General features: G+C 54.3%; 1 protein-coding gene across 2 annotated transcripts in view; it reads left to right on the forward strand.

Moving 5' to 3' along the window:
• Positions 1 to 10748, forward strand: part of Kcnk5 (potassium two pore domain channel subfamily K member 5) — a 42447-nt gene extending 31699 nt beyond the window's left edge. For both annotated transcript variants that reach the window (XM_046450663.2, XM_058581415.1), the window contains 4 exons: positions 3800 to 3911; positions 5006 to 5172; positions 5439 to 5607; positions 8141 to 10748. In XM_046450663.2, coding sequence (XP_046306619.1) covers positions 3800 to 3911; positions 5006 to 5172; positions 5439 to 5607; positions 8141 to 9006 — 1314 coding nt within the window. In that variant the 3' untranslated portion in view covers positions 9007 to 10748. The remainder of the gene's footprint in view (positions 1 to 3799; positions 3912 to 5005; positions 5173 to 5438; positions 5608 to 8140) is intronic.
• The last annotated feature ends 8246 nt before the right edge of the window (positions 10749 to 18994 follow it).

Below are 18994 nucleotides of genomic sequence, written 5' to 3' on the forward strand. Positions count from 1 at the left end.
ATGTTGCTAACTTTAGTGCCACTTCTGTCAGCTCTTATGTTTGATGTCTGCTTAGCACTTTGTAAATGATCCCCAAATTGACGAAGGTCTCCTTTGGCAAGCTAGTGGGTCTCGGGGGAGTGTCCCTGTCGGGGGTTACCTGTGAAGTTCAGGGCATTTAGCATCTCTGGCCTCCTGCCCATCACCCTCTAGAATAAACCTATCTATTCACTACTGTGTCCCCTGTGTCTGGCACACACCTTGCTCTTCTTATAGCATTTCCCAACCCTTCTAGAAGGTGCCCCTGCTCCCGGCTGAAAACCCCTGGAGTAGCCATACCATTCAGCACCCTGATGGCAGTGCTCCCCCCACTGCACCCCCAGTTCTGAATACATGATCTTATCAGAAGTTGATTGCCACAGGGCAGCCCTGGGGGAGGCAGATCCTTATCCACAAAAGCCACCTCCTACTCTGGCCCCGTGGCTCATTGGTTAGCATATCGAGTGGAGTCTGGCACCCAGTATGGAACGGTATGTCTCGCGTGTGGCCTGACCCTGCAGGACATGTGCTGAGTTCCTCCCGCCCTGGACAGATAGCGTTGCCGCCTATGGCCTGATGCTGCGTTTGCTTTTCTTTTGGCAGCCACCTTCATGTTTGTTGATTTGTGGTCACCTAAAACCAAGGACTTTCCCCTTTGGTCCACTACTGGTCTCTTCTAGTCCAAAGTTACTGGAAGCCTCAAACATTGAAAAGACACTCAAAGCTCATCAGCTACGAGTTGGCCCATAGCCCCTGTGCGCAGGTCTGGGGTCTCGGTAGTGCCTTTGTAGTGAGTGAGTCCTCTTCACCCATCCCTGTCCTTCATTTTGTACCTTCTATACATGGGACTGGTCAGCCATGGACGGTCTCACTGTGCCACTGATTAAAATAATGTAGAGGCCAAGCCTTGGGCATGATCAGAGACACCTCAGTCTGGACTGATAGTGTCCAGGACTGCTTGGCGTGGCTTGTCTGTCCTCGAGTGGACCCAGTGATCCCAGCTCCACCCCACATTGCTCTGTCTTGTCCACAAGAGTATCTCTAAGTGCATCTGTCAGCCGCCTCGCTGAAATCTCGATGGGCGGCATTCCACAGGACTTCAAGGCTTGGAGGAGATGCAGTCGGCTGAGTGTGACTTGTTCTTGATGATCTGTGTGAGCTTCTCCTGCCACCACTTCCTCTGCGCCGTGTTCCAAACGTCCTGTTCTCTCCATTCAACAGTTTCCAAGGGTTCAGCTTTGCCTTCTGGGTTTCTAGAGTGTACCCTATTCCTTCTTGTGAAAATAGGGACAGTTTGTCTAGGGGACATCTTTTCTGTTCCCCATGATTCCATAGGGGTAACCAAAGTGGTGACCCAGTGTCATCGTTGATTCAGTTTCTGTTGAAAGGTGTTCTTGCACATTCTTTTCATCTGTTTTACTTCAGGCCATCTGGTTTAATTAAGATCAACATCAGCTGGGCACCGTGGCACCGGCCTGTAATCCCAGCAACTCAGGAGGCTAACGCAGGAGGATTGCAAGTTCAAGGCCTGCCTCAGCAACTTAGTGAACCTCTGTCTCAAAATTTAAAATGAATAAGTAAAAAGGGCTAGGGATGTAGCTCAGTGGTAGAATGCCCTGGGTTTAATCCCCAGTACCAAAAAATAAAATATAAAAGATGGATGTCAGGTAACGTAGTGGAGGCAAGGGAAAGGGGTGGTTCTGGCTCTCTCTGCCGTCTGTTTAGCGTCAACACATGGGACTCGAGTTCTTCCTCATTCTCTTGCTCCGAACATTTACGTTTACGTTTTTCAAAAACCTTTTGGGGGGCTGGGGATGTGGCTCAAGCGGTAGCGCGCTCGCCTGGCATGTGTGCGGCCCGGGTTCGATCCTCAGCACCACATACAAAACGAAGATGTTGTATCCGCCGATAACTAAAAAATAAATATTAAAATTTAAAAAAAAAACAAAAAACCTTTTGGGGCTGGAAGTACAATAGTAGAGTGCTTGGTCCTGGGTTCAATCCCCAGCACTGGAAAAAAAAATGTTCTTAAAAAAAAAAAAAAAAAACAACCACTTTTAGGATGGTCTTGTTTAGTTCTCCTGATGGCCTGTTTGTATCTAAATGCCCTCTGGTTATTTACGTGTCCATTGCTGGTCCAGCTAGACCTCAGGCTCTGAGGACAGAGACCTCCCTGGCTGAAGTCAGTGCACCGTCCCCAGTTCCCACGTCCCCTGTGAGGATGCTTCTCGGCCTTCAGGGATGATCTGGAGTGCAGGAGGAGGCAGGGCTACCAACACTATGCGGTTTGATGGTGCGTCAGGCAGGCGCGTCATCATGGAAAATTCTTTACGGAGTGTGCAGATCCATTTACACGGGCCTCGCTGCTTCTGCAAACTGCACATTCCTTCAGATCAGTCCACCGTTCCCTCTTCCCACCAAACCTCAGTCACGCCTCAGGGGGGTTAGAATATGGTTTCAGGCCTCACTCCTCTCACTCCCCGCCACCGTCAGCTTGGTTTTCATAGGGAATCTGGCTGGGTTCCTGGTTTCTTGTCTGGGCTGGGTCATCCTGGGACTCCCTTTGGGTGGCAGGACTCCACCCCAGATTTAGAGCCCTTTTTAAATTTTTTTTTCTTATACTGTAGATTGAATCTGTCGATGTTCTACCACTGAGCCACATCCCCGGCCCTCTTTATTTATTTTATTTTGAGACAGGTTCTGGCTAAGTTGCCCAGGCTGGTCTTGAACTTGGTGATCCTCCTGTCTTAGCCTCCCTAGTTGCTGGGATCACAGGTGTGTGCCACCATGGCTGGCATAGTGCCTCTTCTTATGGGGCTTCTGGGGCCCAGGCTCTGGCAGCCAACGGACCCCCACTGGTGGCTGGGGCTGAATGACGGCAGAGCTGAAGGGCAGGGGTGGGGGGTTAGTTGATTGGAAACCAATGTGGTTCCCGTCAGGATTCCTGGAGCAGATAAGGTCTCTCCCTGGCCTTCCCATGGACTTCCCAGGTGGCCTCCCACCCGCTGTCAGAGTTGCTGAAGCTCCATGAGCAGTCACCTTGAAGTGTACTCCCTGCCCTTGGACCTACCTGTCCCTGTCCAGACAGTTGGTCAGCCCAGGGCAGGGAGGAAGAGAGTGCCCACCCCCCAGAGTAAATGGGAAGGGGTTTCGAGGCACAGCTGGTTTGCATACCCTCAGGGGACAGATCAAGGGGGCACTGAGCTGGATCTTAGCAGGTATCCAATGGCGAGTTGAAGGATATGGGGGTCCCTGTTGGAGGTCCCTCCCAGGCAGGGACCTGGCCTCTGCAGGTGAACCATCTGTGGAGTGCTGGGTGAGGTGTAGGGAGGTCTTATGTGTCTGCATCACAAGAACTACCGTGGTCACACTGTTCTACTTTGGAGAGGTAGAATAGTCCAGTGCTTCTCAAAGTGTGGTCCTTGGACCAGTAGCTTCAGCGCTACCTGGGAACTCGTTAAAAATGCCCCTTCCCAGAGCTTCTGAGCCAAATTCTGGAGGTGGAGCCAGCAGTCTGCTGAACCGTAGCTCTTCAGGTGATTCTGGCACACTAGTAAGTTTAACTTCGGAGCCAGAATGCTAGGTATGTGGCCTTCAGCCAGTAACTTAACCTCTCTGATTCTCTATTGAATGCCTCATCTATACAATGGGAACACTTCCTGCCACCTTGATATTGTGGCGATAAAATGAGAATGCTTTTAAGGAATCCAGTGCAGTGCTGTTACTCAGAAAGCGCCTTTTAAGCATGGCCTCTGATTTCATTGTCACTCTCTCTTTTTAGGTAGTTTCTAATGCTGCAGAGCAGGGCGTGGCCATCACAGGGAACCAGACCTTCAACAACTGGAACTGGCCAAATGCAATGATTTTTGCAGCCACGGTCATCACCACCATTGGTAAGTTTCCTGAGACCCTCAGGGTGCCCTCACTCTGCCCTCACTTCTCGGAACCTTAGAGGAATCTAGTTTTGGTGATTCACCTGCATTGGGAGTAAAATCTGGCCTGTTACACTCTGTCCTTTCGACTACTAAGGATTTAGTGTCCCTGGTGACTGTCAGTGGCTACAAGATTGTTTTCCTGGGTTCTGGACTGAGCCTTTTCAACAGAAGCAGTGACACAGCCTGGTGGCTGAGCCATGCAGGAGACCGATTCTCTGTGGCTCCACAGCCCACCACTCCAGAAGTTAGGGGCTGCCTGCCATGTGTTCTCTTCCACCACCCCGGGTTGACTAGGTGCAGCTGGCCACTTCTTGCTCACTTTGTTGTGACAGTCAAATGATGGCTGCAGCAGGCGTCCTCGAAATGCCCAGCTGGCCTGATGACCCAGATGGCTCCTCCCACCCCAAGTCCCACAGCAGTGCTGGCTGACAGCTGGGAGCTCAGCAGGGAGGAAACGAAATGGCCCCTCCGAGTGGCTCGGGATCTCAGTGTGGCTGAGGGAGAAGCTCCTTAGCCTCCAGCCCACCCAGCAGCACTTCCACTGCTTCCTGTGGTCAAGCTGAAGCCCTGAATCAAAGGGAGAAGGAAGGTCCCTCCTTGATGGGAGCAGTTGCATAAGAAGGGTGTGGGGGGGGACTGAGTGTGGCCATCCCCAGAGAACGTACACTGCAGTTCCTCTGGGGTGTCGGCCAGAGGGGGTGATCCCTCTAATTTGCACAGTGCTACCATGTGAACTAGTGGAGGGCCTGCTCTGGGGGCGGCCTATCCCTGCCTGCAGGCAGCTCCAGTGGGATGGGGACAGAGCCATCACAATGGCAGCACAAACGATCATGGCCAGAGTGGGATCAAGGAAAATGTCATTACTTAAATATTGATGTTAGATCAATATCAACTGGTCCCAGAGAATGGGCTTCCCACAAGGGGTGTGTGCGTGTGCGTGCGTGTGTGCGTGTGTGTGTGTGCATGAGTAGGGGGGGTGGGGCCCACTCTGGGGTGGGAGGCCCTTCCCCCTGCCATGCCTGTGACCTTGTCCTTACTGTCTCCTCCCTCAGGTTATGGCAATGTGGCCCCCAAGACCCCCGCCGGGCGCCTCTTCTGTGTCTTCTACGGTCTCTTCGGGGTACCTCTCTGCCTGACCTGGATCAGTGCCCTGGGAAAGTTCTTCGGAGGACGTGCCAAGAGGCTGGGCCAGTTCCTCACCAGGAGAGGCATGAGCCTGGTATGTCCCCAGTCCTAGGAGCTGGCAGAAGTGAGGGGACTGTGAAAAGGAGGGGAGGATAGGAAGGCTTCAGGAATGGGAGGGTGGGCACATGGTGGTTTTGGTGATTTCTGCCCACTGTGTCAGGACGGGAGCATCCCTCCCCCTCCCTCCCTGGGGAGCAAGCCTCCTGGACACGCGGCCAGATGGCCTCTCCTAGTCGGGGTGTCCATGCTGGGTTTCTGAAGTCACTGCCGCTGTCTGACTCGGTCTCCACCACCCTGCAGCGGAAGGCACAGATCACGTGCACGGCCATCTTCATCGTGTGGGGCGTCCTGGTCCACCTGGTGATCCCGCCCTTCGTGTTCATGGTGACTGAGGAGTGGGACTACATTGGTGGCCTCTACTACTCCTTCATCACCATCTCCACCATCGGCTTTGGTGACTTTGTGGCTGGTGAGTCCCTGTTCCCTCTCCCTCGCCTCCATCTCCCCACCTTCTCTTCTGCTCCTTCTCCAGTTTCAACCCAGCAGCCTTTTGCGGGTGTCCGGGTGGCTGTCCTCTCCTGGCTCCTCGCTGTCTCCCCAACTCAGAGCTCTGGTTCACTTGGGGCTGGGAGGAGGGCCTGCGCCTGCAGGGTTGGGCTCTTACCCAGAGAGCCTGGCCCTGTCCCATGGAGGCACCGCCTGCTGTCAGTCACCAGAGCAGAGGGTGCTGTCTTCAAGCTTTGGCTCAGAGGCCAACTCTGCTCTTGCCACAGGCTACTAAAGACAAGGCAGGCCTTCTCCTCACCGCCCTGCCCCCTGAGCCCTCGCATTCCCCTCCTCCTCCTCTACTTAATCCCTGGAGGAGAGGAAAGGCAGGGAGATTCTTTAGCCCCTTTGTCTGGAGGCCTGCAACCAACACTCAAGCTCTTGTGCCTGTGGCCTGCACAGCCTCTTGGTTCTTAATCTTCTTGACACCCTGCTAGTGTCTGTTCCCTCTATGCCTGTGCCCTGCCCAGCTGACCTCCACCTCTACTCCAGGGCCTCTGGACTTTACCCCAACTCCCCACCCAAAGGGCAGGGGCAGGTCACCCCCTCTGCCCCACTGCATGTGGAATGTGGGGAGGGGGCAGCTGAGTGGGTGGGAGGAACAGGAAGGCCAGTGCGAACACTCCACTGACCCCGGCTACTCTGAGCCTGCCTGCGGTCTTGGAGATAAATGTAAAGGCACAACCCTGCCATTGTCTAGCCCTGGGGCCCAGAGCAGGCTGAGGGGGAACCTTTGAATTAGGGATGGCCAGTGGCTGCTGAACCACTCCTCCCGGCTCCTGCAAGGCAACAAATCTGTTTCTTACCTGTAAAATTGGTTAAAATAATAATAATAATTATTATTATTATTATCATCATCATTATTATTATTAAAATAATGCCCACCACACACAATGTGAAAAATAGACATGTCTGTTCCTGAGTGCAGCTATATTAGTGTGGCCCTCATCACTGTCACTAGCATACTCTGCTCAGGATCAGGAGCCTTCAGCAAGACTGACAGCACCCTGCAGACAGAACACCTCCTGAGACCCAGCCCTGCCTGACCCCCTGGACGGAGCCTAATCTGATGCCAGAGGTCACTCTCTCCTGCAGTCCCTTCTCTTGAGCTCCTCCCAGCCTGAGGGAGGAGGTAGGATAGAGATTGACACAGTTGCAAGTGCTAATTCAGGGAAGAAATCTCAATCTTAGAGTCATCAGAATTCCGGGGGTGACCCAGGAAGGCTCCTGCAGCTGGCACCAGGAACCCGGTCTGAGAGGAGGGGGACGAGGAGTGGGCAGAGCCCTCCAGGCCCCGGGAGAGCCAGTGTCGAGAAAGGCAGAAACAGGAAGTTGGAGGCAGACCAGGCCCAAAGGAGAACAGTGCTGGGTCTGGGTCATCTCAGCGCAGCCACCAGCCTCACTCATGGTGAAGCAGCAAGTCCCTCCTCTGTGTGGAGGCTGCTAGTGCCTGTCGTGCAGGTTCCGTCCTGTTTTTAACTGAGCGGTCACAGACACACTCCAGCTGGGTCCAGCAGAGTGCCTCACTGAAGGCACCCGGGAGCTGTTTCTTTTCTTTGTTTTTTTTGGCACCAGGGATTGAACCCCGGGGTGTTTAACCGCTGAGCTACATCCCTAGCGGGGATAAATATTTATTTATATACATATTTATATTTAAATATATATTTAAATATTTATTTTTTAGTTGTAGTTGGACACAATACCTTTATCTGATTTATTTTTATGTGGTGCTGGGTATCGAACCCAGGGCCTCGCACGTGCTAGGCGAGCGTCCTACCACTGAGCCTCAACCCCAGCCCTACGTCCCTAGCCCCTTTATGTTTCATTTTGAGCAGGGTCTTACTGAGTTGCTTGGGACCTTGCTAAGTGCTGAGGCTGGCCTGGAACTTGGAGATGATCCTCCTGCCTCAGCCTCCCAAGTTGCTGGGATTACAGCCGTGGGCCACCACTCCCAGCTGTGAGCTGTTTCTTGACTCATGTGTTGGTTACTTACTACAACAGAACCCTAAAACTTCTTTATTCCCCCTCACCCATAAGGTAACCACTGTCCTGACTTTTTTTTCCCAAGACAAGTTTTCCCTAGATTGCTGAGAGTCTTGCTAGGTTGCTGAGGCTGGCATTCAAACTTCAATCCTCCTGCCTCATCCTCCCGAGCGGCTGGTATCGTAGGTATGCGCCACTGCGCCCTCTTATCTTGACTTTTTCTAAGTGAGCACACTGGGGCTCAGAGAAGGACTGGGAGGGGACATGAGCAATGTGGCCAAGGTTCTTCAGGAAGAAGATGGATGAGGGTAGCCCAGAGTCTGGGACAGCCCATTTCTTTTACACTATGTCACCCCCACCCCCACCACCACACACACCCTGTTGTAGCATGACACTGGCTCAGACAGCCTGGCTCTGGCCATTACATGTCCCTGCTGACCCTTTATGACCCTCTGGACTTCCCCTCCCCTCAGGTGTGAACCCCAGTGCCAACTACCACGCCTTGTACCGGTACTTTGTGGAGCTCTGGATCTACCTGGGGCTGGCCTGGCTGTCCCTCTTTGTCAACTGGAAGGTGAGCATGTTTGTGGAGGTCCACAAAGCCATTAAGAAGAGGCGGAGACGGCGGAAGGAGTCCTTCGAGAGCTCCCCACACTCCCAGAAGGCCCTGGGGATGGCAGGCAGCACGGCCTCCAAGGACGTCAACATCTTCAGCTTTCTGTCCAAAAAGGAAGAGACCTACAATGACCTCATCAAGCAGATTGGGAAGAAGGCCATGAAAACAAGTGGGGGTGGGGAGAGGGTCCCAGGACCTGGGCTGGGGCCTCAGGGGGCTGGGCTGCCTGCGCTCCCCGCCTCCCGGACATCCTTGGTGGTCTACTCCAAGAACTGCGCGCCCAGCTTGGAAGAGGTATCACAGACGCTCAGGAGCAAAGGGCACGTGTCGAGGCCCCCTGGAGAGGAGGACCAGCCGCAGGCCCCCGAGGACAGCTCCCCGACCTCCGAGGTGTTCATCAACCAACTGGACCGCATCAGCGAGGAGGACGAGCCCTGGGGGGCCCGGGACTACCACCCACTCATCTTCCAGAACGCCAGCATTGCCTTTGTGAACGAGGAGGCCAGCCTCCTGGACGAGGAGACCTCTAAGTCCTCTCTGGAGGACAACCTGGTGGGGGAGGAGCAGCCCCAGGAGGGGGACTCCACCCAGGTGCCCCTGAACATGGGCAAGTTCCCCTCGTCAGATGAGTCCACCTTCACCAGCACCGAGTCAGAGCTTTCTGTGCCTTACGAGCAGCTGATGAACGAGTACAATAAGGCAAACAGCCCCAAAGGCACCTGAGGCGGGCCGGCTCCTCACCCCACCTTTGATGGCTCTTCCCTCCACCCCGGGGTGTCCCGCGGTGGCCAAGAGCCCGGGCTCCTGATCGGGCAGCCCTGCAGCTGGGAGTGGGGAGCCAGGGGCCTTCCTTTTCCTCTGTCCCCTCCAGCTGGTTGCCCCGATGGAACATGGCACATGCCCAGGACAGGGCCTCTGCTCTCTGCTGAGCAGCACCCTAGTGTGGGGAGGCCACTGTCCTGAGCGTGAACGGTGTTATTGATGACTGGGAGGCATGTGGGCTGGCAGCACTGACCCGAGGAGGCCCACGCCTGCATGGGTCTTAGCCTGTCTTCAGTTGAGCGTCATACGGTTCCCTGAGGCCAGTGGCCTCGGCCATTTGAGTTCACCAGTATCAAGGAACAATTTCTACGTGCCTGGCGCTGAGCTAGGAGTTTCAGAGAGGGGAGGGGCTGTAGACCGGGGTTCTGCCTTGTTGAGTACTTAAGTGTTTGGGAGGTTCAGCTGTGATGTTGAGGTCTGGGCTTCTCAGTACCCCAACAGTATTAGGACCCATCTCCCCATCTACCTGTGGATGCCCTTCAGGCCCCCACTGCAAACCTCAGGAAGGCAGAGGCCACAGCGGGAGGGGAGCTGAGCTGATAGGCAGGGAATGAAGCACCCCAAAGCCAGCATGGGCCCAGGGGCCTGCCCTCTTGCCCCAGAGCCATGTCCCTGTCTCAGGCCTTCAGCCCACCAATGGCAGACAAAGGCTTTCTGCACCCTAAGTGGTGGGAGGAAGAGAGGGTGGCGGACCTGGGCCGTGGAAGCTGGGGACAGGGGTCTACAAGGGCGTTCAAGGGTGAGGCTTAGCTCGGGCTAATTCTGCCCTCGCCCCTCTCGCCCACTACTTCCCCCCAAAGTTGCATGCCCCTGGCCTGAGTACCCACACTCCCCTCCTGCTGTCTCCACATCCCCTAGGCTCCGTCACAGATCTTGCTGCCCCTCTCACAGACCGCCTCACCTGGACCCACCACTCCTCCCCACCCCGGGGCCAGGGCATGAGGCCAGATTGCTCATGGCCCACCAATGGAGAATGGCCAAAACTGTGAATTGAGCTCCTCTCTCTGCTACTGTGTGGCTTGAGTGCGTGTGTGCGTGACGTGTGGGAAAGGGAGGCCTCTGGGCTGAGAAGAGAGAATGCAAAACCGTACGTGGACTCCGTTTCTTTCTGGTGAGGGGTGGGTAGAACTCGCTGCTGCCTGAGTTTGGGGTTTTGATGATGCGCACCCCAGGACCAGCCCACTCTGCCCTGAATGTTTTTGTTATTGTTCTTCTTCTTTTTTTTTTTTATTGAACTGCTGTTTTATATACCTGGAATCTGTTTGCTTTAGAGCCAGTGGTTAAAGAGCAGGGTCCCAAGGATGGGGACATCCACTGTGTACCCTGCTGCACCCCAACTCAACTGAGACTTTTGTGATGTAAGCCGAAGTCCTATCAAGAGCCAAGTCCCCAAGCAGAGTTGATGGCAGGGAGCAAGGGTAGAGAAGGGTGTCCTGCAGGTGGCTGGGTGCTGGGCAGGAGGGACAGGAGCCCAGTCACAGCCCAACACCCTCTGACGCTCAGCCCCGCACTCCCTCGCACCTCTGCTCAGGGGCCGATTGAGCTAGAGGGTCCCTCCCTGCCATGTGGAGCTGGCAGGGGGCATGTGCACGCCCCACTCGCCCCACTCACTCTGAACGGTTGCAGTGGCCAGCGGGGGGGGGGGGGGGCGGGCGGGGGGGAAGGAGCAGCCTGTGTTCTGCGCAGGGTTCCATGAGCTCATCTCGTTGCCGACTCCTGGAATCACACTGTGTGTACATACTGGTTATGATGGCAAATGTAATTTATTTTAACATTTTTACAATAAAATCTATGGACAGGCCAGCTTGCTGTGTACTGGGGAGGGAGGGAGGCAGGGTGGAAAGGGAACTGGTGTGTGGCCTTTAGGGAAGGGGGCTCACTGGGAGGGCAGAGAGGACTCAGGACAGGCTGCCTCCAAGAGGACTGGTGCAGTCTGAAAGGGAGAGAAGAACGAGGAGGGGATAGAGAGGAGGCAGGCCTCGGTGAGGCTGGGGAGGAGCCCAAGGAGCAGGGGACAGGGAGGTGGAGGGCCAGACACCATCCCGTCCTGTTTACTGGCTTCACACCCAGTGAAGCTTGAGAGGATGACATTGCAACAGCCCCATCAGGTGGGGATTCCACCCACTGCCGTAAAACACACCCCATCAAGGTGGCCGCACAAACAGCCCTACCGGCCCGGCGGCCTGGGTAGGAATCCGAGCTCCCCATTTCTCCTGGGATTTTGCACAGGACAACTTCTCTGTGCTGTTTTCCTCACCAGCCAGTTCAGGGAAGAACCACGTTTTCCACGAGGGGATGGATGTGTCTACGAGGGATCACCTCCACAGTTTCCGTGTCCACGGGTTCCACCCACCGCCACTTAATACTACTCAAGGAAAAACGTGTCCTGTAGTTGCTGCCCCACACAGATCTTAGATGGGAGAGTGGGCACTGAACACACTCATTGTGCGTGAACCACACAGTAGAGCAACTACCACAAGTAGGTACACTGTATTAGGTATTTGAAATAACCCAGATATCAGGTTAAGCCATGTGGGAGCGTGTGCCCACGTTCTGTGCAAATACATGCCATTTTGTGTAGGGGACTTGAGCCTCCTCAGATTTCAGTACTGGGGAGAGAGCCTGGAGTCACCCCTGACAGATGCAGCGGCTGGGCTGCACTTGGTCCCATCCTTCCCTTTTTGCCAGCACCTCTCCCCCATCTCTGTCACATACACATGATCAGGGTTCTCTGGTTTTACTTGACCCCCCACTCCGTCTTGAGTTGACAGTTGCATATCACTAAACATTGACACTGGGCCATGTCACAAAACCCCTGACCCGTACAGCTCAGCACCCCTACAATAGGCCTCTGGGCCCATCTGCAGAGTGGAGACGGAAGCCAGGGCAGCCAGGTTGTGCAGCTTTGCCGGGTTCCCAGCTTGCAGGCTTCTGTTTGAATGACAAAGTACCAACGGTGGGCGAGCTGTGGTCTTGGGCTCCTGTGGCCAAGCTTCACCTGGAGCTGTCTGAGGAGGTGGAAGGTCGGGGAGGCAGGACTTCAGCTGCAGCTAGCTGGGCCAGGAGACCCCAAGTTCCTGAAGTCTTGGGCAGAGGAGGGGTGCCCCGCAGGGCCATGGGGGACAGCACAGTGCCATTGTGCTGTGGGGTGGACGGGAGGCCTGGGAGGTGGTGAGCAGGCAGTTGGGATGTCACTGGACACCCTGGCAGGGGATGACCCCTGTGAGTCCGAGAGTCCTGGAGGAGCGAGCCCTGTAGACTCGCTGGGGTCCTCACATGGAGTCCCCGAGGCACCGCTCCTAGTCCAGTAGGACCATCCCAGCAGCCCAGCCCCGACCCAGCTGGGTCACCGGCCTCCAGATGCCTCCTGCCCCAGTGGTCAACTAGCGCTCTGCTCTCCGCCAGCACCGCTGCACTGACCACTCACGCCTTCCACCAGTGTCGACTGGGCCCTAGCGCCCACAGGAGTGGAGCACTGTGAGGGGACAACTCCCTGCATGTAGGGGCCAGCCCGCTCCTTCTTTTTGATTGATTGAATCCTGGGGTGCTTCACCACGGAGCCACATCCACAGCCCTATTTTGTATTTTATTTAGAGACAGGGTCTCCCTGAGTTGCTTAGCACCTTGCTTTGGCTGAGGCTGGCTTTGAACTCAAGATCCTCCTGCCTCAGCCTCCCAAGCCCCTGTGATCACAGGCGTGGGCCACTGTGCCCGGCCCCCTCCTGTCGCTCCCTTCTTCATGGTTGTGCTTGGTATTGACGTCCTGTCCACATTTCCCACGTCTTTTCATGTTTCTCTTATCTTTATGTCTTTTAATTCTCAAAACCAGCATTATTATTAACCCGTTCCATGATTTGGAAGTAAACAGAGGATGTTCCCCAAGTTCAAACAACAATGAGGTGGCAGAAAACAGCCTCCTGGACTTACATTCCTCCCTTCCTCTACCTTCTGGCAGTTCCTAATCTGATGGGGGAGACACCCTCAGAACCCAAAGTCTGGTGGAGGCGGGAGGCAGCTCCAAGCCTCGTCCTTGAGCGGGACAGGAGCCCAGAAAGTGACCGAAGCAATGGTGGCTGATGCTAATCTTGCCCACCCCTGTCCAGTGACACCCAGCCGGGTTTTTCTTAGTCTTGGTGTGGTGACTCCTGCAGCTCACAGAGGAAGTCGGAGGTGCAATTGGGACACTGTTGGGTGCTCTTTCTGGAGCCTGGGGTGGAATGGCGGTAGCAGGGAGTGGGAAAGCTGAGCTGCCCTGCTCTGGAAGGGACTCTATAAAGTCTGCTCCCTAAGGTCCCCTGAGGTGTGGTCTCAGCTCTCCATTCTGGAATAATAGGATTCCCGGCCGGGGGTGTAGCTCAGTGGTAGTGTGTTTGCCTGGCACGTGTGAGGCCCTGGGTTTGATCCTCAACACCACATAAAAATTAATAAAGGTATTGTGTACGTCAACTTAAAAAATAATAATAAAAAAATAATAGGATCCCAATTTCCAGATTCATGCAAGACTGACCCAGAATCCAGAAGCCAATTTGTGAAAGGCCAGGATCTGTTTAGAGAAGGCAGTAGGATCCCCTCCTTGAGATCTCTGTCCCTTCTATCCATCCCGGTCCCCCTCACCAAAGTCCAGACCACTGCAGCCCCTCACCTGGATCCCTGCCACACCATGGCGCCTGGGGCCAGGTACGGGCTCCCCAGGTTGAGTGGATGAATGAGTCCCCTTCATTTGTCTCGCTGACTCCCCTTCCACCCACCCATATCAGCAACCTCCAGGATCCATCCTCCACCCAGACCTGACCCCCTTCCTTTCCTGCTTTCACCTCCCTTAGAGAACCCTCACTTCCCGTCTTGGGTTTGCTCCAGTCTCCTTTGTCAGCCCCTCGCCCACCCCGTGGGCTCCAGCCACTTTGCCCAGGTGGTCTCAGATGCCTGGATGACCTTCCCGATGGCATCCACTGTGGACATCAGCTTCGCTGGGAAGCTCCCCACAATCACTAAACTTGAGCTATGTGGGCTCCTGGGTTCTAGGCCAGGTGCCCGGTGGGGCTGAGCTCCTCCCTCTGTGAGCCGCCTCTGTCCAGCTGCTCGGACGTGGTTCAAGTCCCCTGTCTCCTGGTTTTTTCCCCTTGCCTGGCTGGAAGCCACTAGAAGCAACAGGGAGAGGTTTGTTCCACCTTTGCATTCGCACCCTGGGGCCTGCATGGAGAAGGGCTCAGCTTTCCATGTTTACAAAATGCAGGGTGCACCCCTAAGTCCCCGCCCCTCCCATCAGCAGTCAGTCCCTCTGTTCCTGGAGCAGAGGCCAAGTCAGAGGGCAAGGCTCCTTTCATGAGGCCAAGGGCGAGTCCCAGCAAAGCCAGGTGGATGATCTTGAGGGACCTTGGAGGTTGAGGTGACCTGGTGAGTCACCTCATCTTGTGCCAAGTCACCTGAATCTGGAGGCCGGACAGGGACATGGCACACCTTACCTCAAGAAGCATGTGGCCTGCATTCTCTTGTGTTCCCCTCACCCCCTGTCTTCACCTGGCACCGTTCCCAAATGATGGGGGAAGAGGGGCCCCGGGGCCCTCAGCTCCCCGATGCCCATGCTTTCCGGGGGAACACTTCAGCTCCCAGTGACCCCGCACGCCAGCACCAGCCTCCCAGTTTACAAAGCCCTTTCACACCCATTCCTGTGTGGGATTACTCAACCGCCCCAGGAGCCAGGTGTAGTATTTTACAGCTCAATTTAAGGGCCTTTTTCAAATGCGGAAACCCAGGGTTGAGGTTTGGTTTCTTCAGAACAAAACCTAAGGCTAGATCTGGAGGATGGATGGAAGAAGTAGAGGGAGGTGAAGATGGATAGGGGAAAGAAGGAAAGGCAACAAAGATGGGCGCTGGAGCTGACTGCACTGTGGGTGGCCGGGTGCCATCCTGCAGGACCCTTCTGTGCCCCCTGTGCCATACCCCTTAGAATTATCTCTGAGGAGGGGATTTCTTTCTTTATCCATCAGTTCCTGCACTTAGTCCTTAAGAATTCCTCCAGGGACATTGATCCCTACCTTCCTCCTATTCACACCAGATGTGGTGTGCTACACAGCCCAAAGATGTCCAAGACAGATCTCCCTTTTCACCATCCCATCAGCAAAGTGACCCGCAGCTCTAACTGGAGGTGGAGTCCATTCCCTTGAATGCAGGCTGGCTCTGGGACATTTTGATCAATAAAATATGGTAGAAATGACCTTTTGCCATTTCAGGGGAAGGGGATGCTGGGGATTGAAAAAAAAAAATCTCCCAAATGAACTCAGGGGCACTCAACCACTGAGTCACATCCCCAGCCCTTTTTTGTATTTTATTTAGACACAGGATCTCGCTGAGTTGCTTAGTGCTTCGCTAAGTTGCTGAGGCTGCCTTTGAACTTGCTATCCTCCTGCCTCAGCCTCCACACCTGGCACAAGGAACACCTATTATCCTGAGACCAAAGCTCTGACCTCAGACACCACGAGAGCGCAGCTGAGACCCAATGTCACCAGGTCCATAACTACCCAATGAAGGTCACTTTTTTTTAGGTGTAGATGGACACAGCATAATGCCTTTATTTTTATATGGTGCTGAGGATTGAACCCTGGTCCGCCCGTGCTAGGCAAGCACTCTTCTGCTAAGCCACAATCCCGGCCCCAGAGGTCACTTTCTTATCCCCGACATACCCAAGCCCCTTCTAAGTTGAGCCTTGGGTCCTCTCTGCTATGTGAAAACAGTCCTGTTTGGAGGTCTGGGTCTGCCAGGGTCTAGCTGCGGGACCTTAACAGCCACATCTGCCATTCATGAGGATGCTTCGATATACAGGCCCAGACTGGGGTTCTTCACACACAGGGTCTCATTTAGTCCCCACAACACTGTCAGGTCAGTATCATTATAGCCACCTGGAAATTAAGGCTCAGAGTGGTCATGGAACATGCCCAGTCACACAGCAGGAGGCAGAGCCTGGGTTCTAACCTGGGAACTTGGAGCCTGGGCTATGAACTACCATGCAAGCCTGCCACGGCAAGGGGCTCCCGCTCAAGGGCAAGAGTGCCCAGGGACGCGCCCTGGTTTCAGGTCCTAGCCACTCCCCTGACAGTCGGCCCTTATCTGCAAAACCAACCAGGGAGACCAATCAGCATACCCCAGCCCAGAGGTGACGACCCAAGAATCCCCGGGGGTTCCCGGGCTCTGCCTGAGAAAGATTCTGAGTCAGGTCCGGGGGCGGGGGAAAGCCCCCAAATGCCCAGGTTCTGAGAACACCTGGCTGGAGGGCTCAAGGGCAGGTCTGCTGGGTTTCCAGCATCCTCAGCCAAGCCGTCCCGGCCCGTGTGTTCATTCTGCGCTGAGCCATGTTTACTTTGGTTTATGTAAAACTTCCTGCTCTTTCTTTGATTCCTTCACCTGCAGCTCCAGCCAGCTGAGCTGCTCAGCCCGCGGTGTTGACAACACACGCTATTCCATTCAGATAACCTGTGTCTGCCGGTCTCTCGCGGGTTGCCTAGAACACCTGACTGAGGAGGACGGAAAATGAGGGACAATTACGGTCTAGGATCTCAGGCCTTCCCTCTGACCCTGTCTGCTGAAATCCCCACCTCAGCAATTCACTCCAGAGAAAAGGTTCTGACCCAGTGGTGCTGACACTTCACTTTCCAGAATTTTTGAAACCAGCTGTTAAACCATAGCCACTCTTAAATTATATGAGCTGGGTGCAGTGGCACACACCTGTAATCACAGGAGGATCACGAGTTCAAAGCCAGCCTCAGCAACTTAGTGAGGCCCCAAGCAACTCATTGAGACCCTGTCTCTAAAGAATAAATAAATGGGCTGAGGATGAGGCTCGGTGGCTAAGCGCCCCTGGGTTCATCCCTGGTACTAAAATATATATATATATATATATAAAACACTAAGACCAAAAGGTCATAAATATTTGTTCATGATTTTAAGGTTACTTGCAGCTTCTTCTTCTTCTTCTTCTTCTTCTTCTTCTTCTTCTTCTTCTTCTTCTTCTTTTTTCAGTGCTGGGACTGTAACCGGGCCTTGTGCATGCCAAGTGCTCTACCACGGAGCCACCTGCCCAGCCCGCATCTACTAGATATATGGTGGAGTTATTATAAAATAGTATGCTACTATGTTTCTCTCCCCAAATCATTTTGTGACATCATATGGTAGCTTAAAACTGATCATAGAGCCGGTGCAGTGACACACACCTGTAATCCCAGCAGCTCGGGAAGCTGAGGCAGGAGGATCGTGAGTTCAAAGCCAGGCTCAGCAACTAAACAACTTAGTGAGACCCTGTCTCAAAATAAAATACAAAATAAAAAGGGCTGGGGAGGTGGCTCAGTGGTCAGAGTGGGAATATCCACACCACGGCAATGAGCAAACTCTTCCAGTCCGGGCTCTCTCCTCCCCAGGGGCCCAGAGGCTGAACACTCTTCAGCTCATCCCCGCACTGACAATGAATGATGGCGGACCATGAGGAAGAAGCAGTCTCTTCGGGGTTCAGGGACAACACAATTCATAAGGTTGTCACTTATGCTTTGTTGATCGGGTGAGGATTCCCTTGTGGGAGGCAACTGGGAGGACCAAAGGTGAGCAGGTTCCACAGGTACTCACCCCTGTGTGCACACAGAAGCACCTGCACCGTGGTCTAAGCTGGAGGCAGGAAGGGGAAGGTGTCTCCGCCCTCAGCTGGAGTTCTGGAGCCACCTAAGCTGGGTTGAGGAGCTGCCTTGGGCTCTCCCACTGCAGTGTGTTTTAAACAAGTCTCTGCGTCCCAGGTGTCCTTACAGTTAAAGGGGAGACCCTCTGGGAAACTGGATGAGAGCTATCAAGTGGGTTGGATTCAGACTGCGGCCTGGCAAGGATCATACTATTGAGCAAAAACACCCAGGGAGGCCGGGCCAGATGGAGCACACCTGTAATCCCAGCAGCTCAGGAGGCTGAGGCAGGAGGATCGCAAGTTCAAAGCCTGCCTCAGCAACTTAGCAAGGCTCTGAGCAACCAGAGAGACCCTGTGTCTAAATAAAATACAAAAAAAGGGCTGAGGATGTGGATGAGTGGTTAAGCACCCCTGGGTTCAATCCCCAGTACCAAAATAAAAAATAAAAAAAATTTTTTTAAAAAGACAGAAAACACCCAGAGACACACAGGATGCCGTGTGACACCCACCAACACAGGAGGTAATCCATGGCCTTGAGCAGTGCCCCAGGGACAAAGGGCAGGGTGAATCCACACCATTGTCCATGGCCCCAGTGAGAAGGTGCTGTTGCAGAGGTCCAAGGCCCTCAGCCTGGCCCAGATCCTCATGGGTGCCTTCCTATGTGAGCCAGCCATAGTCCAGCTCCGCCAGCGAGCCAGGCACCATCCTGCAGGCTCCCCAGCTGCAGTGAACCTACGAGCCTCCTGTGCTCGCTCCCTCTAGCAATCGTAGCCACAGTCATGCATCGCCTAACACCAGGGACATGTCCTGGAAACTGGGTCCTCAGGCCATTTCCTTGTGTGAACTTCATCAAGCTCACTCACATAAACCACATGGGTCAATCCATGATGTCATCCAGAGGCCAGTGAGCGCAAGGTGCATGGGGCTATAGCCGGGGTAACGTGGCTGCCGTTTTGCAGTAAATGTGTGTGTGTGTGTGTGTGTGTGTGTGTGTGTTACGGGACTGAAGCCAGGTGCTGCCACTGAGCCACATTCCCATCCCTTTTTATTTATTTATTTATGTTACTAGGAATTGAACCCAGGGGCACTTAACCACTGAACCACATCCTCTGCCCTTTTTTAAATATTTTATGTTGAGACAGGATCTCCCTAAGTTGTTTAGGGCCTGACTAAGTTACTGAGGCTCCTGCCTCAGCCTCCCAAGCCACTGGAATTACAGGCATGTGCCACTGC

This window comes from Marmota monax, unplaced genomic scaffold (assembly GCF_021218885.2).
Source record: "Marmota monax isolate L192 unplaced genomic scaffold, Marmota_monax_Labrador192_F-V1.1 WCK01_AAM20220418_F8-fsc00127, whole genome shotgun sequence".
NCBI classification, from domain to species: domain Eukaryota; kingdom Metazoa; phylum Chordata; class Mammalia; order Rodentia; family Sciuridae; genus Marmota; species Marmota monax.